The 27,470-nt window shown below is 46.4% G+C and overlaps 2 protein-coding genes across 6 annotated transcripts in view; both read left to right on the top strand.

Annotated features, from left to right (window-relative positions):
- The window catches only part of LOC147911370 (5'-3' exoribonuclease 2-like), a 76,045-nt gene extending 67,322 nt beyond the window's left edge, over window positions 1–8,723 (top strand). The window contains 1 exon segment of the mRNA XM_087428021.1: window positions 7,101–8,723. Within this exon segment, the coding sequence (XP_087284147.1) occupies window positions 7,101–7,113 (13 nt within the window). The 3' untranslated portion in view covers window positions 7,114–8,723.
- Window positions 8,724–16,821: 8,098 nt separating this feature from the next.
- Window positions 16,822–27,470, top strand: LOC147911369 (ral guanine nucleotide dissociation stimulator-like). 5 transcript variants are annotated; one of them, XM_087428171.1, is made up of 14 exons: window positions 16,822–17,308; window positions 18,622–18,729; window positions 18,988–19,181; window positions 20,543–20,733; window positions 20,877–21,253; window positions 22,027–22,242; window positions 22,610–22,713; window positions 23,199–23,268; window positions 24,888–24,956; window positions 25,381–25,455; window positions 26,050–26,082; window positions 26,425–26,546; window positions 26,749–26,849; window positions 27,156–27,470. In XM_087428171.1, exons 2-14 carry the CDS (start codon window positions 18,637–18,639, stop codon window positions 27,311–27,313), a joined length of 1,803 nt encoding a protein of 600 aa, XP_087284297.1. In that variant the 5' UTR covers window positions 16,822–17,308; window positions 18,622–18,636; the 3' UTR covers window positions 27,314–27,470. The 5 variants fall into 5 exon arrangements, with proteins under 5 accessions (XP_087284297.1, XP_087284299.1, XP_087284296.1 ...); XM_087428173.1 differs by lacking the exon at window positions 18,622–18,729; XM_087428170.1 differs by lacking the exon at window positions 16,822–17,308 and having other exon boundaries at window positions 18,438–18,729.

Here is a 27,470-nt window from a genome sequence, read left to right as displayed (position 1 = left end):
TGCAGAGTCCTAGGGAAGGAGAGTCAGATCTGCAAATGGGAGCTAGTCTGGAGCCCATGTTGAAAGGAACCCCATTCCAGAGAGCTCCTCCCAGGATGAGAGGATCCTGTTCCAGTAGCTCAGAGGCTGAGGGGAGGGTTCTAAGATGCCAACTGGGGGAGTGGCCTTGGGGCATCATGGGTTGCCGGCAGGTCTCTTGCGAGATCAGTGCCAAAGATGCTCCATGAGAGAAGCAGCCAGTGTCTGGGCATCAGAAATATCTGGAGGCCCAATTCTAGGTGACAGCAGCTGCAGCCACCTGAGATGACAGCCTTTTCTTTGCGCTGGAGAGGTCATAACGGCAACTGGCTTGTGGCAAAGAGGGTGGAAACAGCATTGGATCCAGAGCAGGAGGATCTGAGAATGAGTCCCAAATTTTCCTCTTTAGTAGCGTATCACATAGTGATTAAATCTCAACCTCCTTGAATCCATTCCATCACCTATAAAATGCAGTACCTTCCTTGCTCACTCTACAGGACTATCATGAGGACCAAATTGGATAGAGTTGGTGAAAGCTTTTGAACCATGTGCTTCACCTTGGAAATAAGGCACAATGGTCTACTCCTAGTTCTAAAATGCTTTTGTCTTGTGGTCAAGGAGTTGTTATTTGTGTACTTATCTTACATTCATGTGTAATCAGATTACAAACTCCTTGAGCCCAGTAACTTTTGCAATCGGCTTTGTTTTACTGGTATTTTCCTTTATTTAAAAAAATACGTTCCTGACATTTTATCACAAATGGTCAGGCAGATTGCACGCTGAACACCCAAATACCCACCACCCAGACTCTACAGTTGCTAACATTCTTCTGTATGGCTTTCATCACTTATTTATGCAGATATCCATCCATCAATCACTGCATGATGGGTCAGTTTATTTTTTATGGTATTTCCTTCTCCTCTCCCTCCTTAACCACATCCTTGATTCTGATCTTATTGAACGGTTTCTTTGGCAACCCTACCTGAAAGTAAGATTTCCATCCTCTGGGAAATAAAGTCCTTTTACACTGATTATAATGTCTGCCATGTAAGGGTACTATTTCATGTACTCACATCTTATTTCTCCATATCGGTGCTCTGAACCAGGGGTTATTTGTGCCCCTCAGGGAAAACTGGGTACTATCTGGTGATATTTTGGTTTGTCATGATGTCGGGGTGGGGAGAAAGTTGGTTCTGGCATCTAGATACCATTTTGCCGCTAATTGTTTTATAATGCAAAGGCAGCCCCCACAACAAAGAATGCTTCAGCCCCAATATCCATATCGCCAAAGTCAAGAAACCATGCACTAGATAAGTTATAAGTCCCCCCCCATCCATTTCATGAAATATGAACTGGAAAATACCCAGAAAGAATGTTAGATATGTGGTTAGACTGAGAGTGACCAGTGACAATCCTTCCACCCATGATTTCATTATTCTAGGACATAAGTAACACTCTGTGGATGATCCAGGAATCCTGGCCTGTGTAGGTTCTGAAAGATTATTATTTTAATTGCGGTCCATGAATTTTTTTTTGCAAACACAACCCATTTTGAAATACATACATTCAAGTAGATGCCTTGTGAGGAAGCGTGACTGGTGTGGGCTTACCCATAAACTGTGTCTCTACCCTCCGTCTGCCCTCTGTGGTTTGTTTCTGAGCCACACTGTATGCTGCCGATTGAACGCTCTGAAGATGCAGAGTTACCACCACAGCCATTTCATCTTTGTTTCAGGTAGTTCCATGGGCGGTAATGTTGGTGAGGAGATCAAAAGAATTACCTATTCCCTGCCATAAAACATAGATAATGTCACTAAGGAAATGGAAAGAGATGCCTGAAACTGCTCATTCTGTGCCCAGATCTTTCTCTAAAGCATTTGGAACTAAACAAACACCTTCCTTGGGGATGCTTGTCTTCCTACATATCAAGATGATAGGTGCATTGCAACTGAATGCTTGGGAAATCAATGCAGTACTTCAAACCTGGTAGGAAGTAACTCTGTTCTGCTGTTGTCAGATCACTTCTTGAAAAACTAGGGATGAATGCTGCTCTGCCTTCCTGTCCCACATTCTATTTTTTCTGTCATTATTTTTCCAGTATGTGTTGCTTTTCCTGTTCACATTCTCTTTCTTCTGTCCTTTATTCTTTTACTGTAAAGATCCATTGTTAACCAATTGAGTAAAACAACAACTATATTAAAAATATAGTAAAATGAATAGAGTTAATCAATATGGTAAAAGAATCTGGTGAAATATCAGTGACTTCATGTATTGGGGCAGAAAAGGACACCTGTTTTCACCTGTTTACCTACTGAATTAGGCAAAATACGTATAAGCCTGTGGGATTCTAGATTGAGGAACTTTTAAGGGATGGGGGGTGGAAGGAGAGAGAAGCATACCATCCTCAGTACACTCAGAGACCTCTTTTGGAAACAGTTTTAATTATGAAAAATTCTCTGAACCTCATGTCTTATTAGTGATCTGGATAATTATTCTGTATGTGCTCCCCTTTTCTTCGAAAATGAACTAGGATTCCAGTGATCTGGCCTGCTATCCAGAGGATTGAGAGGAAACCCCAGGAGCCATTTGTAATAGTTCTCAACCACCTTGTGCATTAGAATCATCTGGCAACTTAAATAATACAGACAATAGAGCTCTACCCTCACAGATTCTGATTCAACCAAGACTCAGTATAAGTGCATTTTTTACAGCCCTCCAAGTCTTTCTAATGTTTGGTCAAGTTTGAGAATCACCAAGCATGAAAAGATATTAAAATATTAGAAAGGATTTCAAACCTTTAAAGACAGTGTCGCATTCCCATTTCCACACCTATGTGAGAGCCTCCTAAGTCAGAGCAAACCCATCTACTGTTATTCCAATAATTTGTGGAATTCACCTAGAAAAACACACATAAGAAAGGTGATTTGGACATTTTCTTTATACCACAGAGATCTGGGCTTCATAGAAATATGTGTATTTAACTTGGGCAGACAAGACTTTGAGTGGCTGAGAGTTCATGTGACCATGACATTGACTTAAAGCTAATTATGCATTTATAGAGAGTTAGTACAATTTTCCAATAGGTCTTCTCAGGACAAGTCTATATGTAAAAAAAAAAAAAAAAATTAGTCATAAGAGATTTAGTATCTGAATTGACCACTTGAGTGATATTTTGTGACAGTCAACATACTTAGTATTAAAGAAAGGCATGGTCAACTGAGATTCAGAAAAAAATGAAATTTTAATGACTTGACCTATGAGTTATTAAAACATATAAAGCTGCATTAACTAAAAATTTTGTTCCTGATAGGGAAATAAGCAAATAGGTGAAATGAAGAGAGCAGAGAGTGTAAGAACTAAATCCATGTGTGCGTGTGGGATGCCCAGCTCCAGGGGTACAATAGGGCTAATGGTCACTTCTCTATCTGATTCACAAAATAATTGCAGAAGAGTACACAGAATTCCTGTACATGCCTCACCACGTTTTACTTATCATATTGCATTTTGAAAAGTCATATTTTAAATTAGCGGGTATCTAATGAATAAATAGGGATGGTACATTTGGGTTCGTGTTTGGAAAAAATATCTACCACACAACATATTCAAAAATGTTGCAAGAGACTTAAGTATATTCTGTCTCCCCTTTTCATGCCCAGTCCACAAGTTGATGATGGTGTGAAACTCACCTGGACTTCACAGTCTCTGGAAAATTTATTTTTGCCAAGTTGAGAACAATTAGGGGTCATTTCTAAGAATGAAAAGAAGAACAAAGGTTGGAGAGAGTTCCTTCTTCAAGGTCAGGAACTATTTGACCTTACAAGATGAAAAAAATTCTCCCCATTTTTCTTCTCAGATTCCTGTAGCATCAAGTATCTAAAAGTGAGATAGGATCAAGTTTTCTAAAAAAAAAAAAAAAAAAGTTAGGAGACTCAGGGAGACAGAGTAGCATTGATGAAGAATGTTTACCTTCAAAAGTTCTTAAATATTTCTCTCCAACTTCTTATACCATCTCTATAGACTATTCCCTACACTAGCCATGACCCCTGTTTTATTATATAAAACAATGTAACCTATCACCAGCATTGGTGGGCAAGAATTCTTGACATGATTATTATGATGTGGACCCTGCCCCATTTTTAGAGTATTGTTGTAGGTTGGCCTAAGACAGTGGTTCTCAAACTCTGGTGTGCATCAGCACTGCCTGGAGGGCTTGTTCAAACACGCTGCTGGGTCCCATCCACACAGATTTCAATTCAGTAGGTCTGGAGTGGGGCCTGAGAATTTACATTCCTAACAAATTCCCAAACATTCCAATCTCCTGGCTGACATGGATGCTTCTGCTTCTGAACCAAGGACAACTCTTACCCAATTTCATTAGTCTCATCTCCTACCTGAAAGTCAAAATACCCACTCATCAGATTGCCCTCATTTCCTGACAGCACCATTTACAGAATAAATCCTTGCTTCCTTAGCTTTCCTCAAAGCCACCTGGCATAAGGCCAGACACTTCAATAAGCCCCTTCTAGCATCTTCTTAGTGAAACACTGAAGCTTCCCAATGGGAGGTGCACTTTGCTGCAGCACATTAATAAACCTAACACTGTGGACGTCATCTGCATTCCTGGTGGCCCACAGACACTGGGCTTTATCAGTACTTACCCGTGTGTTCTTCCTCTTCATGTGTGAAGTTTGACTTTCCATTACTTGGAGCCAAACCAGGTTGACAGGTACGAAGGTAGCTTCCAATTGGATAGGTCTAAGAATTTGGGGGTGGGCAGGCAGTGCTATTGTGGAATTCATCCTCATCTGTGAAATGGAGCAAACAGTTCATAATCAAACCAGCTGAATGTATACGCTCCACCTATCCATTGGCGGTGGTGCACAAGACGTTTCTGTGGACTGACAGCATCAGAAATATTTAGAGATAATTGTTGAAAATATAAATCCCAAAGTCAGTCTCAGACCCAGTAAAAATGAATTTCAGAGGAGGTGGGATTTAGAATCTGATATTTTCAGAAAAACGCTAGGTGATTTCATTCAGCATACAGGTTTGGGAGCCATTGATATGGACGGCTGGACTGAAGAGATAAGAGATTTTCCTAAGAAACTAAGATCTTAAAAACTATCTGAGTGTACGTTCTTTGGGAGAATTCTTAGCAGTAACAGCCTTCTGTGCAAAGAGGTAATAATTCTCCAGGATCACAGAGATAATCAAAATGGGAATAGAAGACTAAACTATTAATACCATATCAACATCTAGGCCAGAGACTGGAAAAATGGGAAAAAGTCATCTGTTATGCTGTTGTGATTCTCATTTGTTTCCTGGTTTTTGCTTTTGATAATGTGCACAGGCTTCTCTATTTGCTTAGTAACATTTCCAACTAGAGATGGCCTTGGGCTTTGGTTGAAAACTCTGGTCTATTAGTTAGTTATTGCAGAATAAGTTAAGACTCTAAGGTGTGGACTACTTTCAACATTCACTATTACTTTTTAAAAACAACCAATAAAAGAGAAAAATCTATTGTGGTCCTGGCGTCACATTTCAGTTCTATGACTTGTTGTCTTCCTGGCATCTGTGCACACTTCGGCAGTTTTTCTCTAGAATCTCACGCCATATTCTAAGGAACTGGTTCAATTTTGCTGCATCTAACTCCGTTCTGATTTTCTAAGGCTGTTACTCTATTTGGACTTACCATTGCAATCTTCTGTGTCATTTGTAAAATTCTGCCTTCCAGAACATGATATACATCCTGTGTCAGTGGTAGATCCATAACCCTTTGTAATGTTATTGCACGTTGCATTTGGGGGACAAGGAGTGGAGATATTTTCACATGTCACAGCAACTGTTAGAGTGAAGGAGAGGATAGGAACTCGGTTTAGACCCTGGGCTGCATCAAGTCAACTGGAGTTTTTGTTACTTGAATCCTTTTGTGTGCTGAGTCTGACACAGGGCAAGTGGTACGCACTTTGTAAACATTTGTTCAATGGATGATCCATGAACATGATTGGTGTTGCCAGCTTATGTTATTAGACAAAAAAAAGTTTTCTTTCAGCAGTGATTAAAACTCTTTTGAAAAACCTTGGAGCAATCCTCTTGGACAGCCCTACTCAAGATGTGGACTCTGGACCAGCAGCATCAGCATCACCCGGGTGCTTGTTAAAAATGCAAATTTCCTGGCTCCACCTCAGCCCTACTGAATCTAAGTCTGGGTCCTGGGCTAGGAATCTGTTTGAACAAGCTCCCCAGGGGATGACGATGATGCTCAGGCTTGAGAACCTCTGCATCTTGGCTGCTTCTAGGATAAAAGAGTTCTCTGATGAAAACCCTAAGAATTTTTAATAAGACTTGATTTAGAATTTCTTGACCTTTATTTCATTCTTTTACATCAACGCAGTGAGGTGTCATGAGTCACCCTGTCACAATTTAAAGCCATGGTTTTCCAGCAGCCAGAATTCCCAGGTTTATATTGGACTTCTTAAACCTCAGATTGTTTTCAACACCAGTTCTATTTCTAGTTCTTCCTTCTTTATCACCTCACCAAACCTATGACTCATTTTCTCTCTCCTCATGTAGCTTTCTCTCTAATCCCCTCCATCTCCTCTCCTTTTCCCAAGATCCAAGTCCCTTTCATATCTTCTTATCCATTGTCCTATCTCACACCCTTTCTCCATCATCTCTGTAAGGAGATGACTAAGATTAAGGGGGCAGGCTTTTTCTATGAGATTTCTTTTATAAATTACTTTTAATTTCATTAGTTCTGATATTGAAACTTTTTGTATTTAAGCCAAATGAGATGAAATTATAAAGAAAGAGATTTATCCTCTAACAGTAGAGTAAATAAATATTTTTAAAAATGTGTGCCAAAACATGCATGCAAATTGTTCACCTGGGAGATTATGTACTCATTTGAATAAAGTCACTCCATATAATATATTTTAATTCTTTTCTCTTCTTTTTTTTCCTTTTTTTATTTTTTTCGTCTTCTTCCTTTTTTCCCCCTCTTCACACCTATACATTTTGTCCTTGGACTCTATTATTGAGAAAGACAAGAAAATTCACCTCATTTTCACTTTTTCTTCCAGATGGTATTTTTGAAAAGAAATAAAAGACATACCATCTTCAACTGAAGAAGATACAACAGTTTGAATACCATTTTGTGTGATATCTGATATTTCATTTTGACCAACTGTCTGGGGAAAGGATGAAAGGATCTGTATCCAGTGAACCCTTGTGTGAGCCCTGGGTCCTGTGCTCACTAGTGCATGGCGTCTGGAGACTCCTGAAGACGTGATCTCTATCACTGCTGACGTGTCCTTGTTTGCACTCACAGTGTTAGCTGATGTTAGTATTCACACAGTTTGAAGTTGGAGGGCAGATGAATTCTCCTCCGCCGTATTCAGTACCTATGAAATGAAGGAGTTGGTAGGGGATTTCATTGGGAAGAGTTTTCAGGTAAATAATTTAATACCATGTCCATCATTTCTGGGATGTAGAACCAGTCTTTCTCCTAGTAGACTTTTGCTTTGAGCTCCTGCCTCACTGATCCATTACATTGTTTTCTCTGCACACAAGTGTTGAGATTTTGATGAACTCCACTGAAGACAAAGATGCTTCATAATCGAAACCAGTGGTGGAAAAATACATAACTAGGGCCACATGATGCCAAGTCCTTGAAATATGATGGAATGAGACAGAAAACATTTCCTTAGAAGTACCTAAAAGTATTTCACTCTTTGAATGTGGTTAAAATGCTTCACTTTTTTAATGAACTCGTGGGCAATTGAATTTACCCATCATTTCTGTTGTAATCCTATTTTAAGCAGGAGTTTCCACCTTCTGTGCAATAGAGAAGTCATCCGATTTCCAACATTATGATCAGTGTTTGAGTTGGAGGAAATAGAAAGAACAGTTATTGTGTACTTATTCTGGCAAACACTGACATAGGCAGTTTACTGGTGTTATCTTACTTAATCATTGAAGCAGGCCTCTTCATACAGTAACACTTAAGGCCATTTTACCTACCAGGAAAATGAGATTCAAAGAAGTGAAGTCACTTGCCCATGGTCTCCCAGCTAGTAGATTGTAGGACCGATAGAGTCTGGCATACTAGGGAAAAGTCTACATGGGGGCTATTACAGCACACTGCTTCAGTGTGCACGTGCATCGTCGTGCACACACAACAGGAACTGTAACTGGGTCTCATTTTAGGTTTTCCCCAGGAGAAACTTCTGATGGAATATTCTGGTCTTTATACTCCATGTAATTTTATACAAACATTTTACACCCTCTTATCTTCCTTAACAGCTATAAATCCATATCTTTTCTGAATCTAAACCAGCTTCACACTTATAAAATTTCCATTTTAGTGCATAATGTAATACTCAAATGCAAATATCATAGATTTACATTCCAATGAAAACCTGTACATGCTCATTTGATTAAGGTGTTATTTTTAGGGAAAAAAAGAAGTATATTCAAGTAGAAAAAAGAGCCATATACGTTCTGCAAAATATTGCAAAAATTTTACCTGTTTTAGATGCCCGCCTATGGCCACAGGAAGTGAATAAACAATGACATTACTATCTTATTGTTATAAAGAATGAGTATCAGAAGCATTTGAAGGGTCATGATTTTTACATAATGGAAACAATGGACAAAATGTTATTTTGTATTATTTTGTAATAAAGTTATTTATTAATAAAGGAGTGAAGCAATCTGCCTTACCTCATTTTGCCATTAAGAATCTAGTTAAATGAAGCTTTGATTAAAATAATGCCTATCACTACTAAGCATTTATCACACATAAGGCATCCCACAAAATGTCATTCAGATGTTCTATTTATTTGATTGCATTTCCTCAAAATAGCCATATCATGTAAATATTATCATTCCCATTTCAAGTTGAGGAAGAAGCAACCTAGAGAGGTTCTATATTCTCCCAAGGTCATCTCTTGGTATCTATGGGAGTAAAGGTTCAAACTTACGTTTGTCTACCTGTCGATAAAATATCATTGGCCTCCATTCTCTGTATGATATTCTCTTCATTACTTAAGAAGCTCACTTACCATCTCCATGCCACTCTTTCCCCCTCTGAAACAGGTTGATGACAATGTTTGTCTTTCTTACCTCCAAATGGCTGTAGGATAATATAAAATCACACACAGGGACTGTGTTGAAAACCCATTGCTATAGAAATGCACGAAGTCCTAACCACTTCCTTCACCAGCAACAAACATTGGGTTGAAGATTTTTGATTCTCAGTGAAGGAAGGAAAACAATAGAGTCCTGAGAGAGAAAAAAGATAATTTAGATTAATAGTTACCATCCATAAATGCCTTCTGGGTCTTGGAGTCGGCCTGGGGATGGCATTTTTTGCCATCCTGCACCTTGCAGATTTCAGTAGTGTCTCTTAGTTTTCCTCAAACAAGGTGCAGAAGTTCAATTGGACAAATGCAGTGTGCCACTGGCATAACTGCAAGATTTCCACTCTAGCCAATGGCCTTTCACATTTTGATGATGGACAGACCGTTATAAGAGTGGATAATTGGCCCTTGGGAATCAGATTCGATGTTTATTAAAGGACTGTTTCCTAGGATTTTCATCCTTTAGCAACTAAAGGATTGCTAAAAAAAAAAAAAAAACGAAACGAGAGTTGGACAGAAACTCAAGAGAGAAACAGTCGACAATTAGAGCTGTATTCTTATTTAGTTGGGATTGTCACCAATGTCACATTTTAATGACAGGATTTTAAGTTGCACATCAGATTAAGACTGGTGGCTAGTACCTGTGAAGTATTAATTTTATGATGCAATCTTTGCCATTATTATTTCCTTGACCTTTTCCCTCTCCTCACCTTTACCCTCGACACCATCACACATACACACACACACAACCACCACCACCAACATCAACAACAGGGGTGCATGGATGACATAGGATGGATAAAGTGATGCTGCAGCTTAGCAGACTAAAAGAAGATGGAGATTATAATAGTGATATGAAGACAACTGTCTTCTAGGTTCAGCAGTTTATCTGCAGGCTTGAACTACATGTTAGATAATTTTCTGTTTGGAGAGGGAATAAGTGTTTAAGCCCTTCCTCCAGAAAAGCAGGACTCCTCTTGTAGCCAGAGTTTTGGGAGCTGTTTCCTGAACTCAGGGACAAACCTGGTCCCTTATTTCTCCCTCCTGTTTTATTAGAAACTTCAGGGTTTATGGTCTATTTACATAAAACAATGCACAATTTTCTTTATTACCAAAATTAGGTGATCATTTTACTAGAAAATCAGGTAAGCAAAGAGAGACAAAAATGAAAACTGAGTCAACTGTAAGTTCATCTTTCAAAGATATTCCCTATTAATATTGTGGTGCTTCCTCTTCTAGCCAATTTTCCTGTTATGTATATAAATATAAATATGTTATTTCACAACGTTAGTATCATATAATAGCTAAACTTAGTTTTTGCTCAAAAATAGACTCTGATATGATTTTTAGTGTCTAGAATTTTAAACTAAAATTTTTACCTTGAGTTTGCTTTTATAGCTTTAACCAGTATCCTATCAAGAGACACTTAAGATTTCGGAAAATTTTCAATATTATAAATAAGGTTACACAGAAGGTCTTCTTCGATTCATCACAAATTGGATAAGGTCTTAATTTTCTCAAAGATCGGTGGGGAAGCACGTGTCGGACCTGCTTCCAGTCACCTTGTGATGGCCTTTTCCCCCAGTTAACGACTCTTGAATCACAAATATCTCCATAATTTCCAGCATAATAGAGCTCCGCATAGCATTATCTCCATCTCCTCAAACACTCCGGTGGCTTCACCAGCTCCTGTGGCCCCAGAAAAACCACAGTGACACCAGGGACCTCTGCTACAGCAACCAGATTTTCTGGAAACCGCTCCAACCTGGAAGGAAGAGAAAAACCCCCTTTTGTGTGCCTCTGTCTTCTGTTTGTTTCCTGTGTGACATGAGCTCTGCCATTTATACTTGGGTGACTTTCCTAGGGCTGCTGTAACAAAATAGCACAAACTAGGTGACTTAAAACAAAGGAAATTCATTCTCTCCCAGTTCTGAAGCCTAGAAATCTGGTATCAAAGTATCAGCAGGCCCTTCCTTGACTCCCCCAGCTTGTGGTGGTGGCCGCTAATCATCAGTGTTCATTGGCTGCAGCTGCAACAGTCCAATCTCTGCCTCTGTCATCAAATGCTGTTTCCTCTCCAAACCGGTCATATTGGATTAGAGTCCACACTAACAACCTCACCTTAACTTGATCACATCTGCAAAGACCCTATTTCCAAATAAGGTCACATTCATAGGTTCCAGGGATTAGAACATCAACATATCTTTTGGGAGACACAATTCAACCCATAGCAATAGCCTTGCTCCAAGTCAGGAGAGGAGGGTTTGAGTGTGGGAGGCCATAAATTTATGAGGTGGTTGCAAAACCTAGAAGACTCTGCCTCAGCCAGCGCCTTGTGTGTGTGTGTGTGTGTGTGTGTGTAGTTGTGCATCTGGCAATTCCCAAGTCAGTAGTCATGTAAGCCTTTCATTTTTTTATCTTAATATATTTTATTTAACCCATCATCTCCAAAGAATTATCATCTCACCATGTAATCAATATACAATTATAATTGAGGTGTTATACATTCATATTTTTATATAAAAGCTTTGAAACCCATAGTGTGTTTTACACTTGCAGCACATCTCAATTTGGACTAGCCCCATTTCAAATGCTCAGTGGTGACATGTAGCTAGAGCCTACCAGATTGGAAAATATGGTTTAAAAAATAATACATTTTATTTCTTATAACAGTTTTAGGTTTACAGAAAAATTAAGTGGAAAGTATAGAGAGTGGCTATATATCCCTTCATCCCTCCCAACATAGTTTCCCTATTATTAACATCTCATTAGTAATCTATATAACTTATATAACATTGTTACTGTAGCATTATTAACTACAACTTATTAACTGTACTGTGGTACATTTGTTATAACTGATGAGCCAGTATTGATATTATAATTAATGAAAGTCCATAGTTCGCATTAGGGTTCACTCTTTGTGTTGTATATTCTATGGGTTCTGACAAATGCAGAATAATATGTATCTGCCATTACAGAATCATATAGAACAATGGTTTCACTGCCCTAAAATCACCTTTGCTCCAGGGCCATAGAGTTGTGTAAGTGTGACCTTTGTCATGGCCATAGATGTTTGGGGTGATGGGGAATACCGGGGTTCCTTCCACCTAGTATCCTCTGCTTTAGGGTGAGGAAAGGGAGGAATTTCCCACATAGTCCCATGTTCTCACAACAGCATTAATAATGGAGGAAACCAATGTTGAGGGTGTAGAAGTGGATCATCACACCATATGGATCCCTGGGATTAACACGGTTAAAAGAACTAAGGAAAAGGAAAAGAGTTCAATTTTTAGAGAATCAAAAATGCAACTTTAGGGCCGGCCCCGTGGCTTAGCAGTTGGGTTCATGCGCTCTGCTGCTGGCAGCCCGGGTTCGGATCCCAGGCGCGCATGGACGCACCGCTTCTCCGGCCATGCTGAGGCCGCGTCCCACATACAGCAACTAGAAGGATGTGCACCTATGACATACAACTATCTACTGGGGCTTTAGGGGGAAAATAAATAAAATCTTAAAAAAAAAAAAATCTTTAAAAAAAAATGCAACTTTATTTCTGCATTGTTTTTGTGTTAGTGACTTGGAATGTTATAAATTCAGCATGACTATTGCTCCCAGGGAGGCACTCGTGGGCTTGTGGGTTTCTGCACACATGATGGGTGTACAGCCCTGCATGGTCACACACAGAATGTCCTGTGGCTTCCCTGGGCCCTGGGTGTCTGAGGCTGTCCCTCCCTATCTTGTACTTTGGAGGTTGTGATGCTGGAATGTCCTTGCCTGAGCTCTAACTGGCATGGGCCCTTTCTGAAACTTTCACATTATACCTGACATCGCCTCCTCTGATGCAGTTCATTTGCAACATTGCAAATGTTGTTCATGCAAATGGCTTGTTGACTCAGGCTTGGGACCCAATCTGGCCAAGAGCAGATGGTCCCTGGAACCTTGTTATCAATGGACATGGATGAAATCACAGTGCCTAGGGCTGCCAAATAAAGGAAATGTGCATACCTCACTAAGACTCTATACACTCATCCTGTGAGATTATATCCTTTGAGAGATGCATAAACACAGTCTCCTCCTTTCTTCCTTTTTAGGCAGCTGAGAATGGCACCAAAGGAGACATAGTTTCATCTCTCCCCATCCCACCCAGCCTTATCTCTGGAAATTTGTACAGTTGAAGCAGTGTTCCAATCTGGGCAGAAATTGCCCATGTGGTTCCTGAAGGACTACCAGAGACTTGCTCTCTCTCCTACAGGTGTAATTAGGGATGTCGTTGCCCAGCCATGAGGGCCAAATGAGGGAACTCTCCAATGTTCTCTGTTCACTGGGCAGGGCTTTATAGAGATCAACTCCCAGAGACCTGTTGGGTAAAAGATGGGGGTTCCTGTTGATTTCCTAAATGGCAAAAACCAAAGCCAGAACATAGTGATAGTTTTTTTTTTTCTTTTTTTGAGGAAGATCAGCCCTGAGCTAACATCCACGCCAATCCTCCTCTTTTTGCTGAGGAAGACCAGCCCTGAGCTTACATCTATTGCCAATCCTCCTCCCCCACCCCTTTTTCTCCCCAAAACCCCAGTAGATAGCTGTATGTCATAGTTGCACATCCTTCCAGTTGCTGTATGTGGGACGCCGTCTCAGCATGGCCAGACGAGCACATGCGTTGGTGCACGCCCGGGATCCGAACCCAGGCCGCCAGTTGAGGAGTGTGCGCACTTAACCGCTAAGCCACAGGGCCGGCCCCGCATGCTGAGAGTTCTTGAACTGAAATCTGTTGAGAGGAATAGAGATCCTTAGGGAAAAGACTCAAACCATGATTATCTTCAAATCCAACACAACCATTTAACTAAGGATGAATGCTCAGTCAACTCATTCTATCTGTGGCAACAGCTCTCCGGAAGCCTTAGAATTTAGAGCTAAATCAAATAACATAACTTCTGTTCTGGAACGTCCTTACTAAATTCCACACACATGGAGAAAAGTGATTAAGTTCATGAGGAAAGATTAATGAATAGAAAAGCAGATCACATTCAGAGTGGGTTTTGTAAACGGTTCTTTGGTTCAGGATCCAAAATGCTTGTTCATTTGAACACATCACCAAATGCTTCAGAGAACAGCAATAATATCAACATGCGATTGGAGATAGCCCTGGGGAGGAAGAGTAATTACAGCTAACGGCTATGGGACAAGCAGAGAAGCACGGTGTCTGTGGGTTGAGAATGGTGCAGCAGAAGGCTGGCAATCCAACTGCCTAAAGTTCTTTCCTATCAAGCTTGTGTATCTGCCACCATCAACAACCAGGGAGCTAGGATGACCTTCAGAGCTCTGATGAAGGAGGCATCATCATAAGGTAGGAACATCCGGGAGAAGTATGAAGGAGTTAAAAATGAAAACACTTAGGCGTCTAAGAGACACAGCCTTGTACAGTTTAAAAATTGAAAATGTGATTACCAAAACTGATTCAAATAGAAAATAAAGAGAGAATATTATACAAATGTTGCCATGTGGTTTCAAGAGAACATCTGAGAAAAAAAATTCGAAATATCCACCAGGCCTGGAAGAATTTACATGGGGCGTTGCCTGCACGCCAACTTGCCCAGGAACAAGGTCTCCTGAGCTGGTGTGAATGGAGAGCAGAGGGCGAGAAGAAAAGCATTCAGCCTCTCGTCCTGCAATGAGAACAAGCTCTCCCTCCAGCATCCAGGTGCCTGAACCTGCGGGGACACATGAGTTGAGCTTGACTTCCGCCCCCAGGAGAGTCACACCAGACCTTCCCTGACAACACACGTGTTATTACAAATAACATGTCAATACATTTGAACATTTAGATGAAACTCACAAATTGCCAGGAAAATGAAAGTTACCAAAACTGTCTCAAGAAGAAATGAGAAATCTGAATAGTCCCATATCTAAAGAAGGAACTGAATCCATAGTTTAAAACATTCCCACATTTCATCATGGCCAACACCTCTGCTGGTAAATTCCACCAAACATTCAGGAGAGAAATAATACACATTGAGTCTAGCTCTTCCAGAGAACAGGAAAAGTTGGAAAAACTTTTTGATTCATTTTATGAGAATAGCTTAACTTTGCTACAAAAATCTTATAAGGTCATTACAGGAAAGGAATTTTACAAGCCTCTTTTTTTCTGGAACTAAACTCATGTATTCCTAAAAAAAATTAACCTTCCAAATCCAGCTATATTTTTGAAGGCCACATCATGACCAAATTTGCTTTATGCATTGCCATTCAGTGTGCTACTTCCTGAAAAAGGAGAAATAATAATCTGGGTAACTGCGGTTATTATCTATTATATACATCATGTATAATCTACTATAAATAGAACTGGTCATGTTCTGTTTGTTGGCCTGGGTGTTGTTAATACATGTGTACACTTTTTGATAACTTATCAATATTTACACTTGGATTTGTGCTCTATTCTGATTGTATGTCATATTTCAACAAATATGTTTATTAAAAAGAGAAAATGAAAGCACAACAACGAATGAAAAACATAACAGTTATCCAATTGAGAAGTGCCCAGAGGACTAACCAGAAAGTTTGGGGAAAACAAACCGAAACAGACCTAACGAGTTAAAAAGCAGAGATATTTAGAGTCAATACAAACCGGAAATTTACCTTATTGAAGGTGAAATTGTAGAGATACACACATGTGCATGTGAGTATTCTATCATGTATACATACATGTATATGATATACATAGGTACACGCATTATATATATGTATGAGCGTTTGTGGACACACATGCACATATGCGTCTCTCTATAAATAACTTATAGGGGGTATATATATGTGTGTGTGTGTGTATTGATACATATACATACGGCTGCTCTGGCGAGGGAGGGAGGGACAGATGTACTGACCACCTACAAGGTTTCTCAAACTTAATTTTTCCAACATTTGAAATGTCATTTTTTTAAACTTAATGTATGTTTCAATAATACATTTGTATTTTAATGTGTTATACCAGTATAATCCCAGCATTTTTAATTTGTTCATTAATGGCAGAATTCTCCAGCTTGTATGCATTCTCTTGATGCTGTGATGTAATAGGCTGGGCGCTGGCAGCCTCCCTTTTGTATTCCAGAGGTTGTGTGAAACCTCAAGTTTGTGGTCTCTCTCTGGCCTGCGGATTTGGACCAAGTTTCTGCACGTGCTCACTAGCTGTCCTCCAAAATTCACTCTAACCACCACTGTTGGGAGCATACACAGGGAAGAAGCCCTAGGGTGGAGGTGTGTGTATGTGAGGCACGCAGAGCACTGGGGGTGCCTAAGGGCCAGCTGGGGAGATGCATGGGTGAGGCATACCCCACAAGTCATGGGAGACTTCTTGATGGAGTGCTCAGTGCAGTTACAGGGTACACATCCTTTAAAGCCCTCTAAGAGTACCTATCTGCCAATGCCTCCAAACTCTTCAACCCATCCAGACTCATATTTTTGTGCTCCAACAGAGGGCTGGAACTTCTCTTCTTGAAACCTGGACTTCCACAAAGGCCCTCTCCTCTGTGTGTCATGATCTAAGACAGTGTTTTCAGGGGTTTCTGTGCAGCAGCTGAAAGGAGCTTGAGCTGGTTCACGGGCCACTGCAGGGTCCAGAGCTGGGACCGAGGTCTGTCTGCCTATTACCAGATGCATGGCTGGGTGAGACTCCCTCTGGGTCCCTTGCCATATGGTGCTGGATCCCACTTCTCCCACAAAGGCACTTTTGTCTATGGATGGATGCCAAAGCATTGTTGGTGCAGGAGTAGAAAAACAGGAGGTGTCTTATTCCACGATGATGCTGATGACACTCTCCTTCTTCGAATTACAGAGATTCCAATTTGACTCAGTTTTTCAGGAGCCTGCTATTTGCCTACAATTCTCTACAACCTCAGACCCTCCCAGACCCACTCTATGAAGGACATAGAAAGAATGTTCTCAGATCTACTTACAAGGGCCAGGCAAATAAAAGCCAACAAATTGGTTCTGGTCACTCTGCTGGGAACAGAGGGCAGTGGACGTCTCATACATTCTGGTTTGGAAGCAAGACTACTTGTTCTCTGTGGATGAATAAACAACAAGAAAAGAGAGCCTGTGGTAGATAAATACATGCTTGATTCATCTGAAAAGCTCATCTCCTCCCCTTCAACTTGAAGGTTAGTGTAGGGCGAGAGCACGGGTAGTTTCCACTGTTCACCTTCTCCCTTAATATTCAGAACAAAGAATCAGTTTTATTTTGGGTGGCAATTCAACAAACTAAAAGATAAAATTCCTAACAGCTCTTGCAGATAAGAATGACCAGACCAAATTCAGGCCAATGATGTGTGACAAGAAGTATGGAGTGGGGGTTTGTGGAGGCTGCACAGATGGAACTGACATAGATGGGAGGGCCAGCATTAGACACATGTGACACCAATCCACAGGTGTTGTAGGTATTATCTCATATACACCTGACGATGTTCCTAGAAAGCTGTTTTTAGCACCATCCCCATTGTGCAGGTTGGGAGACTGGGGAGATCTTGAGAGGCACAGTGGCTTTTCCAGGACACAGAACTGGTAGGATAAAAGAGGTGTGACTTCAGCTCTGTCTCCTCAAAGCTGGCCACTGGTTCCACTCCCAAGGAGCTGTGGGGAGGGTGGTGATGGATATTTGTGTACAGTGATGGAGATGACATGGGCAAGGAGGGAGAGCAGCCAACAGCCTAGCGGGGGCTTTGGGTGGGTCTGATTGAAGGAAGGGGCCAAGTAATAGAACCTTGAAGAAGTGACCTCACTTCCTTGGTGACAGCCCCCAACAGAACTTAGAACTCTGGTTACCAGGCACCCACATTGTAACCACAACCTCCTGTCCAGTTCATTTGAGTGGAGACACTCGACACAGCAGGATGTTCTCATGTTGTCCTGTGACTTTCCGAGGCTCTGGCCCCCGGAAAGCCAAGAATGAGAGCATGTTAAGTCGCTTTAGACATTGGCTCAGCCCTCACCTCGAATGTCTGTGGCCTTTTGGCAGGAGGAACCATCAGGTAACAGCGTAGCCCAGGGCAGGCCACTCTAGGTCAGGCCACAACTGTGATCCCAAATGGACAGCCCCAGACCCCTTGACCCTCATTGTGTGTGTGTGTGTGTGTGTGTGTGTGTGTGTGTGTGTGTGTGGGAGGTGGAGTTAGAGAAGGTAGTATGAGGAGGAACCACCCTGAGCAGGAGCAGGTAGCTAAATGGTGGGAGATCTGGTTGTGTGTCATGTTCACACTGAAGATCTTGGCTGCAGGAGAGGGTGGTGAGTGCTGGGGACCAAGCTCTTCTACCCACATGTGAATCCCAGGCCGTCGAGGTGGCATCACATTCCTTCCCTGATGGAGTCTATGCAGATGCCCCTCTGTGCCTGAACTGTGTGGGGTTTCCCTCTGTGGCGAAGTCCAGGCAGGCCCCTGATGCCTCCTGGCCTGACTTCTGGGCACTGTCACTGCAGAGCTGCACCCAAGTGATGGTTGAGGAGCTGCTAGATGGTTTCCAGTTCGCCATCTCCCTGGAGAGGACACAGGTGCACCAGTCCATCAATGAAGAGGGCTGGTCTGAGGTGAGTGTGGGTGCAGAGGGGTCTTCATACCCAGGACTCTGAGATGACCAAGGCACTACTAGAATGCAGACTCAAATCTGAGTCTCCCCTAAAACCCCCTAGGGTTTTCTCATTAGAGTGCTCCACAGTCCCACTCCCAAAGGAATCTGGACCCCCACTCCTTGACACCAGCTACACAGGAGGGTAGAAAGTCACCTCAATCCTCCCGCTGGTTCACCATGATATCATTGAGTGTTTGTACCTCCTCCTTCCCCTCAGTGTGAGGATGAGTCCACCGTGAATTTCAATGAGGCCTGCAGGATGCGGGCCCTCCAGACAGGCATGATGGAGAAGCTGACAGAGTCCATCGCACCAGCTTTCCTGAGGAGGAACATCTCTAGCTTCACCACCTTCATGGTCAACTACTCGGCCTTAGACACATCCCACCACGTCCTGGACCAGCTGTTTACTAGGTGAGTGGCCACTCCCTCCTGAGCACAGTGGTGACTCTGCCCCCTGCCAGCTGTGTGTCCTGGGAGTGTCACCAAATCTCTCTGAGCCTCAGTTTGCTCCTCTGAAAAGTAGGGTGGGAAAGGATAAATTTCCTGGGGATCTTGTAGGAACTCATGGGATCAGCCATGGCGGCTACTTACCTGGTGCCTGGCTCTACAGAGAGGGCTGTGGACGTGCTGTGGTTGTTCATGGTGTTTATTTCTCTCTTCCCCGTGAAAAGTAGTCTGCCTCACCCATCTCTGAGATGCGGCCTTTCTGAGTTTGGAAAAGCAAATGGAAACCACCCTGTCAAGGAGTTGGAGATTCCATCCAGCTGGTCCTGGTCCTTTTCCTTGGGGTAGCCAGTCAAGGATCTCTGGGGCAGCAGAGAGGCCCTAGGCCTACTCAGGTGTCTGGGATGGTTCTGGGTGGACTACATTCATTCAACCATGTAGATTAAGCACCTACTGCATGCAGGACATTTGGAGACAGTAAACTCAGTGAAAGAAGGAGACACAATGCGTGGCCTCAATTTCCGTCTGAGAGTCAGACATTGACATTCGACATCATTCGCAGGTGTTGTCATCCAGCGTCCATCCCAAGGGATGCCCTCATAGCCTCCTTTACATCTGGAGGCATCTCCCCTTATTCCAGCCACGAGGGCAGAGCGCAGGACCACCTAAAAAAGTGAGTGGTCTTTGGGTCCAGAAGGACGGCCTCCTGTCTCTAAAGAACAAGCTGTAGGGGGAGAGATGGAGGCTGTGGCTGAGGGGAGCCTGTCAGAAGCCGCATCTCATGCATCTTTTGATTCCCATGGGAAGGCAGAGGTCCGGTGGCTTCCACTCCAGGAGGACAGGAGTCAAAGAGCTATGGATGGGTGCCAGGACTCCTGGGAACCAGAGGGGTGGCTGGGATGAGTTCTGCCCTAGAAACCCATTCCCACCACAGACCCATTTTAATCTGCCTCCCCTTCTCCACATCTACCTCTTCTCACCACCGCCTCCAGGCCCAGAACAGGAGGTGTGTGAGCAACCTGCTCACACATCTGTCTCAGTGCTCAATCCAGTTGCACAAGTGCATGGAGGGCTGGGGTGGGCTGTGTCCCAGACCTTCAGGAGAAGTGTCAGTGGGAAGAGAGTCACAACAGACTCTGTGTCAACCTGCTGGATAAGCAGGCCTGCCACTGCCAGGACAGCCTCACAGGGGTCAGGGCTGCCATGTAGCTCTCACCTGGATGGAGAGGGGCAGGCATAGGGCCCAGTCCCAAGCCAGGGTGCCTTGGGTGAGAAGTGTGGAGGGAAAGGCCAGGCCTCTGACTCTGTTGCCCAATTGCCTCCCCCAGTGCCATCTCTTCTCTGGTGGGAACCTGCCTGGACCCAGGGCAGGATTTCTGGGAGCTCCTGCACTTTCCCTGTTTCAGCATGAAGCTGGCCTCTCTGCATCTCAGCTTGCCTGGCTCGGGGCTGCAGGGCCACGCCTACCTTCTCCAGGTCCAGCTGGAGCATCCACGGCCCATTGAGGCAGAGCTGGAAGGTGAGGCGACTGCAGTCTGGGATGACAATTTGCAGAGTGTTCAGAGGCTTGGTTCACTTCAAGGCAGTGGGGTCTTTCCTGGCTTTGACAGGCACAGGGGAAGTCAGCTACTTGAGTGACACTGTTTCTTTCTCCTGCTGCAGTACCATCTCCAGAGCTCCCTCCAGCTCCAGCACCAGAGCAAGGGCCAGCTCCACGGCTAGATCCAGCTCCAGCTCTAGTTCCACCACCTGTGCTAGAGCTGGAGCCAGTGTCACCTCCATCAGTCCCTTCGGGGCCAGAGCCACCACCAACCTCAGCTCCAGCCCCAGTGCCAGCTCCTGAGCTGGAGCCAGCTGGACCATTGGCTCCAGGGAGAATCCTCCCTCCACCTGGAGAGCTAACAGCAGAGCCAGATCCAGCCCCAGAGCCCGCCTGCCCCTGGGACGTGACCACCAAGAACGTGCTGAGGGAGGAGAAGCCTGACTTCTTGGAGTTCCCTCCCCGGCTGGTGGCAGAGCAGTTGACACTGATGGATGTGGTGAGCAGCGGGGCTCTCAGGGCAGGTGGGGCCGGCCTTCCCTGTGCCATCAGCTGCCCCAGACCTGCCATTTCCTGATCCAGAATCCCATGATCTCGGTCCAACCTCTTGCTTCCCCACTTCCCCTCATGTGACCTGAGCAGCCTTCTTAACTCCCAAGCCTTTGCTGTCCTCATGTGGACAGTAGGGGTGGACTTTGAGAGCAGCTGCCGTGCAGAGTGGCTGTGCAGGTGGATGAGGGGGAGCAGAGAGGAAGTTGGGCAGAGTCTGCGCTTTGGTGGGGGAGGGGAGCACACTGAAGCGCTGTCTCGTCCTTGGGTAGTTCACTCATTTGCCCAGGAGGCCTCAACAGCCTCAGCACTAATTAGGCACCTCATGTGTACATGACTACAAGGCAGACAAACAAAGCCCGTGGTTGTTGCTGCCTTGGGGGAATGTGCATCTGAAAGAGGAGTCAGACCCCAGGATGGTCAGAATGGGAGGAAGATGCCCCTAGAGATGGTCAAGCAGGAGCCGAGTTCTGGTGCTTGGAGGAAGTGAGACTGGGCGGCGAGCAAATGCCACTTCCCTGCGCCACAGTATCGGGTCCTGGGTCATCCTGTGCTGGGTGCCCTCAGGGGACACAGGCAACACCCAGGGACTCCCACAAGCCTCAGGCCGCATTCTCAGCTTCCTGATCTCCAGCTCTCACCACTGACCCGGCCTGGGACTGGGGGCTGCAGATGTTGAGCTGGGCTGTGGCAGGGCTGGGTGACACTCCCTGTCCTCCCCAGGAGCTCTTCAAGACAGTGAGGCCCCACGAATTCCTGGACTCCATCTTGTCCCAGGGTGACAACAGGGGCATTGAGCACCTGGCACCGACCATCCATGCCACCATGACCCACTTTAACAGAGTGGTCGAATGTATCATCACCACCTGCATTGGGGACCCGAGCATGACGGCCCAGGACAGGGCCAGGGTGGTGGAGCTCTGGATCCAGGTGGCCAAGGTAAGATGTGGGAGGCCCTGGGAGCCCCTCTCTGGAGTCAGGGGAACTGCCCCTTCTCCTTTATCAGCTCTCACGTTTGAAGTCCGTGGTCTGAGCCTTTGCACAAACCTTAGGCCCCTCCTGCCAGGCCTCGATGACCTGACTCCTGGTCCCAGTGGTAGGAAGCTCACCCCTTCCTGGGCTCCTTTCTTGGCTTGAGCTAAAATCCTCCTCCCTGGAAGTATTCCTCATCAGGTTCCAGCTGTGCCTTTTCCGGGTTCCCTGAGCCGCTGTCTCATCCAGGACAGGAGACGTCAATGAGGGGACAGAAGCCAGAGGAAGCAGGGCTCCAGCTCCCCCTCACAGCTCATTCTCTTCCCTTCCCCAGGAATGCCACGGCCTGAGGAACCTTTCCTCTCTCCATACGATCTTCTGGGCTCTGGAGGGCCCCTCCATTCAATGTTTAAAAGACACGTGGAGACAGGTGTCCAGGTGGGTAGGCCTCTCTCCATGCGAGCACCACCTGGGTGGACCAGACACCCCCCACAGGGCTGGCATTGCCCTTCAGTCAGTTGGGACCTCCTGGGAGACAGCAAACCCTGGGGATAGGGTCTGACCTGGTTGGCAGGCTGGAAGTCTTTCTGAAAACTTAGGCCAGTGGTTCTGCCTCAGGAATCAGTTTCCCTAAGTGACAGATCATGGCTTGGACCAAATTGAAGATTTTCAAGTGTTTGCAGCAACAGAACTCTCTGTCCACGTGAAATTAAGACTGTTTAAAACACATCTGCTGAGAAAATAAGAGAATGGAGGCCCCAGGTGACAATAGGAGAGCCCCCTCCCCAGTCCCAGACACCTCAGGGCTCAGACGACACAGTGAAAATGCTCATCCAGGCTGTCTGGATCTTCTGGGTTTTCAAACAAAAGGGATTTACCCTCAAACCACTCCACAGTGTTTCTTTCGTTTTTTCCCTCCTCAGGAAGAACTGTCAAACAGTTAAAAAGATCTTCCAAACATGCCACCGGGAGAGCAGGAAGCTTCTCAAGGAGGTGAGTGGAGGCTGGAGATCTGGAAGGACGGGAGGTGAGGTGGGGAGGGACCAGGCAGGATGTGCTTTGGTAAGTTTTTCACTTAAGGTTCCCCGAGAAATAACGGTCTGTCTTGTCCAGCTGGACAGGAAGCGGGGGGTGTGAGCTGCAGGGGCAGGTGGGGACTGTTTGGGGCAGGAGGCCTTGGTCACGGGATACAGTGGTGTCGCCTGGACTGTTCCAAGAGGTGAAGAGCTGGCAGAATGAGCAGGTGTCTGGCTTCCATGCGGACCCATCAGCTGGCCCTCATCATCCTCCAGGCTGGCGGGTGGATGGAGTGGGTGGGGGTTCCTTTCTTCCTAAAGCAGCCCAGTCTGTCCTCAGGAAGCCAGGCCCCTGCTGCTCCTTCTGTCTTCACTGCAGCTCGCAGGGGAGGGCACTCTGCCTGCCCCAGGGATGGGCACTGTGAGGTCACACAGGCCTTGTGGACACAGGGGCTGCACAGTCTTGGGCCAAATGGTGGATCTGGGACAGAACTGTGTGCTCTCTGGGACTGTGCAGTCTAGCCTGATAGTGGTCACTGCTGACAAACCAGTGAGTCTCCCCCGGGGCGTTGTCGACAAGGATACGCCCCAGATGGCAATGAGAATTATCGGGGAACCTACAGATTCTTAATGGACCTTCCTGACAGATTCTTAATGGCCTCCATCGAGGCCCTGGCAGGAGGGGCCTGAGGATTGTACAAAGGCTCAGACCACAGACTTCAAACATGAGAGCTGAGAAAGGAGAAGGGACATTAGAAGTTTCGAAGTGAAAAACGATGCAAATGTCACCATTACACAGTGCCATGGTCACCCCCTACACTGTCACTCAGATGTGGCACAAGGGGGTCCCCTTCTTGAGTGAATAAAGGAAAAGTTCTGTGCAGGGACCATCCTGAGGGGATCCTAGGGAGCTGAGGCCTTTGGCATGGCCTCAGGTCCAGCCTGGTGTCAGAGAATCCCAGGGGGCTGGAAAACACACAAGCCACTTGCATGGGACCCCGAGACACCTTGTGCCTCTCCATCCATGGCTCAGGTTGACTGAGGGCCTCAACACACCCCGAGAGTCCAGAGGACAGGACAATGGTCAGAGGTGTGTCTGGAGGCGGAGTGAAGGCCGGGGGCCAGGGCTTCTGGCTGCGAGGGGGAGCGGTCTCCTCTGTGGGCCCCTTAGCAATTCACTGCCCCTCTGTGGGCCTCGGTCTCTTCATCTGGGAAATGGAGGGAGATGATCTGTGGTGCAGGCCTCACAGGGGTGATGAGGTACAAGGGGGACAGGAACGTGCAGGAGCTTTGTGCTCCTCCTCCTCGAGGGGGGAGGGAACAGCACTGGTGACAGTCAGATGACACTGAGTCCTCAGGGGACCCTGGGAGGCATGGGGAGTCCTCCTCACACTTTCCTGGTGAGGAGAGAGGCTTAGGGGCCTGGGCAGGCCTGAGGGCACAGAGGAGGGAGTGTTGGAGCTGGGAGTGATCTAGCATCAGGGCACCCTGGAATGGGAGCAGCCATAGACACCAGATGCCAGGGTCCAAGATCAGGGTCCTGGGAGACACGGGGAAAGGAACATGGCCTCCCTGAGCCTGTCCTTGACCCTGCAGGAGGTGTCATCTGTGAGGGCCACCCATGAGATGGACCCGCAGGGAGCCCAGGCGAGGCAGCAGCAGCAGGTGAGCTGGCCTGACGGGGAGGGTCCAGGTGTCAGAGGAGGGGTCACTCTCCTCACGGCTGGAGGCTTCCCTAAGAGAGGGGTCCCTCCTCCTCCAGCCCAGATCCTGGAGCCCAAGAGCCTGAAATGCCTGCCCTGGAAGTGACCAGGAGGAGGCCTGGAAGGGCTGGGCCCAGGATCGTTTGGGGAGGGGAGGGGCAGGGACCACATACCCTGGGATTTGCCAAAAGCCGCCCCTGGGAGGTGACTGGGGAAGTTGGGTGGTCCTGGAGGGGGCAACTGGGGGGAGGCCACTGAGGGTCCTAGGCTGTTCTCTGTGGGAGTCTGTGGTGGGCAGGAGGCTGGGGTGAAGGGATTTGGGGGAGGGTCCATGGGGGCACCTGAGAGGTGGGACTCATCTCACCACTCCCACCCTGATTTCACAGGGTGTCGTCCCCTTCCTGGGCACGTTCCTCTATCACCTGAAGCTGCTGGCCATTGGGATGGGGGATGATCTGGAAGTGAGTGAGCCTGGAGGTGGGGACAGGGAGCAGGATCCTGAGGTTTGGGTGGCGAGAGCCCTGGACTGGGACCTGAGCTCTCAGTACTTGGCAAACCTCCTCTCATGAGAGCCCCATGGCCACCCCTGGGAGCTGGGGAGTCAGGCACATCTTAGCAATGCGTGAATAGACGCTCCGCATAAGCCCCCCACCAGTCTACCTGGGCTGGTGAAGCTCATAGCTGCCTGCCTGCAGAGCTGCAGGAGGCTGTGTCTGAGATGGATTCAGCCTCCCCCTCGGGCCCTGCCCCTGGGGGAGTGCCATCAGCCCTTGCAAGTGAGGAAGCACTTCTGTGTTCCAGCTGTCCCTTCCTCCCTGAGGCCTCAGTCTCCCCGTCTGTCATCAGAGAGGGTGTGCTACATAAGATCTCTGGCCTCAGCTCCCCTGTCCCTCCTGCTCTGGAGCCCAGAGCCTGGCCCAGTGTCAAGTTCTCTTTGTGGAAGGTCTGCCCTCTGCTGGGCCCTGACATTCCTGCATCCTGAGAAGGGGTGGGATGGGGGTTGGTTCTGGGCTTAGGGGGCTGTTTCTGATGGTCATTGGCTGTCTCCCTTCCAGGGAAGTCGGGTCAACTTCCAGAAATGGTGTGAGGTGAGCAGCTATGGGGAGGGTGGGGATGTGGAAATCAGAGACCTCCCCTGGCAAGACTTTCTCTGGCCTCATCCCTTGGGTCTTACATTTATTGGGAGAGTCAGATCCACAAAGCTGGGAATCCCATCACGTTGGCGGGTGCGGGAGGGGCTGGCATCAAGGACACCCTCCTGGATGAGGAACTAATTCAAGCCAACTGTGAGGACAGGCAAGTCCTGAATGGAGAGGGAAGGAAGGAGGGTTCCCGAGTGAGCACAGACCCCAGACCAGATCCTCATTCCCCACAAGTCCCTGGCAGCGTTCCCCACCCAAGCCCTCTCTGCGTCCTGTCCTTCCTCCCAGAAATTCAAAGTCATCCGCAGGATCCAGCTGCTCCAGCAGGCTGCAAAGGCATATGACCTGGAGCCCGATGAGCGATTTGGGGCCTGGTTCCAGGCCATGGAGCCCATCAGTGTCCATGAGAGGTGAGGGGGACAGGAGTTGGGTGAGGGCAGGGCAGACTCTCTCTGATGACACGCTCCAGAGCCTGTGGCCTGGATCGCTGATCAGCCTCAGAACTCGTAGCGTGGTGACCCATGGGGCACCAGGACTCAGCTGCTGGCAGGCTCTGGGAGGGGCACCTGAGGTGTGGCTCCTGGTAGCTCACAGTTCCACTCTGTCCTGTAGCTACTGGGTCTCCTGCCAGCTGGAGCCCGCACACCAGAAGGCGAGCAAAATGCGGCTCTTCAGGAGAAAGAGGAACCGGACATCCTCTGGTTCAGGGCCGAGTGAGTGTCAGGAGCAGCAGCGACTGAATCCAGGGGCTCAGTACAGCTTCGGGCTAAGCATGGGCCTGGATCCCAGCTCCAGTGCTGACCAGGCCTGGGACAGGCCGCTCCCCTCTTCTCTCTGGGACTCGGTTGCCTCCTCTTAAATGGGTGATGCTAAATGATGCCTCCCCCATCAGGGACAAACAGGGTGCTGTTGATGGACTGAGCACTCGGCACAGGGTTTGGATAAGAGTGAAGGGGGGCAGGGAGGTGTGCCGTGAATCTCAGGGAGGCACCCCAAAATAGTCTGTTTCTTCTCTTCAGCCACCGTGCCCTTGGCAAGGAGCCATAACCCTCTGGAGACCACAAGTGCAGCTCCTCCTGACCAGCAGGGACACTGGGACCCTCGGGGTGCACCGGGTCAGCTCTCCCCCCCCCCAAGTAAAGGAGGACATCTGAAGACTTTCCCTGGTTTCCCCTAAAGCCCCAGACAGAGGGCACGACCCCCCTCCAAATCCCTGACATCTCCACCCCAGGGACTGTTTATCCATTGAGGAGGAGCATTAGTACATGTTTAAGAGTAAATATTTGAATGAGTAAAGATTTGAATGAGTAAAGAGTAAAGATTTGAATGTTGCA

This window comes from Ceratotherium simum, unplaced genomic scaffold (assembly GCF_057802395.1).
Source record: "Ceratotherium simum simum isolate JZ-2026a unplaced genomic scaffold, ASM5780239v1 HiC_scaffold_43, whole genome shotgun sequence".
NCBI lineage: Eukaryota > Metazoa > Chordata > Mammalia > Perissodactyla > Rhinocerotidae > Ceratotherium > Ceratotherium simum.
The sequence above is the reverse complement of the archived record's forward strand: the minus strand, read 5'-3'. Positions and strand labels throughout refer to the sequence as shown.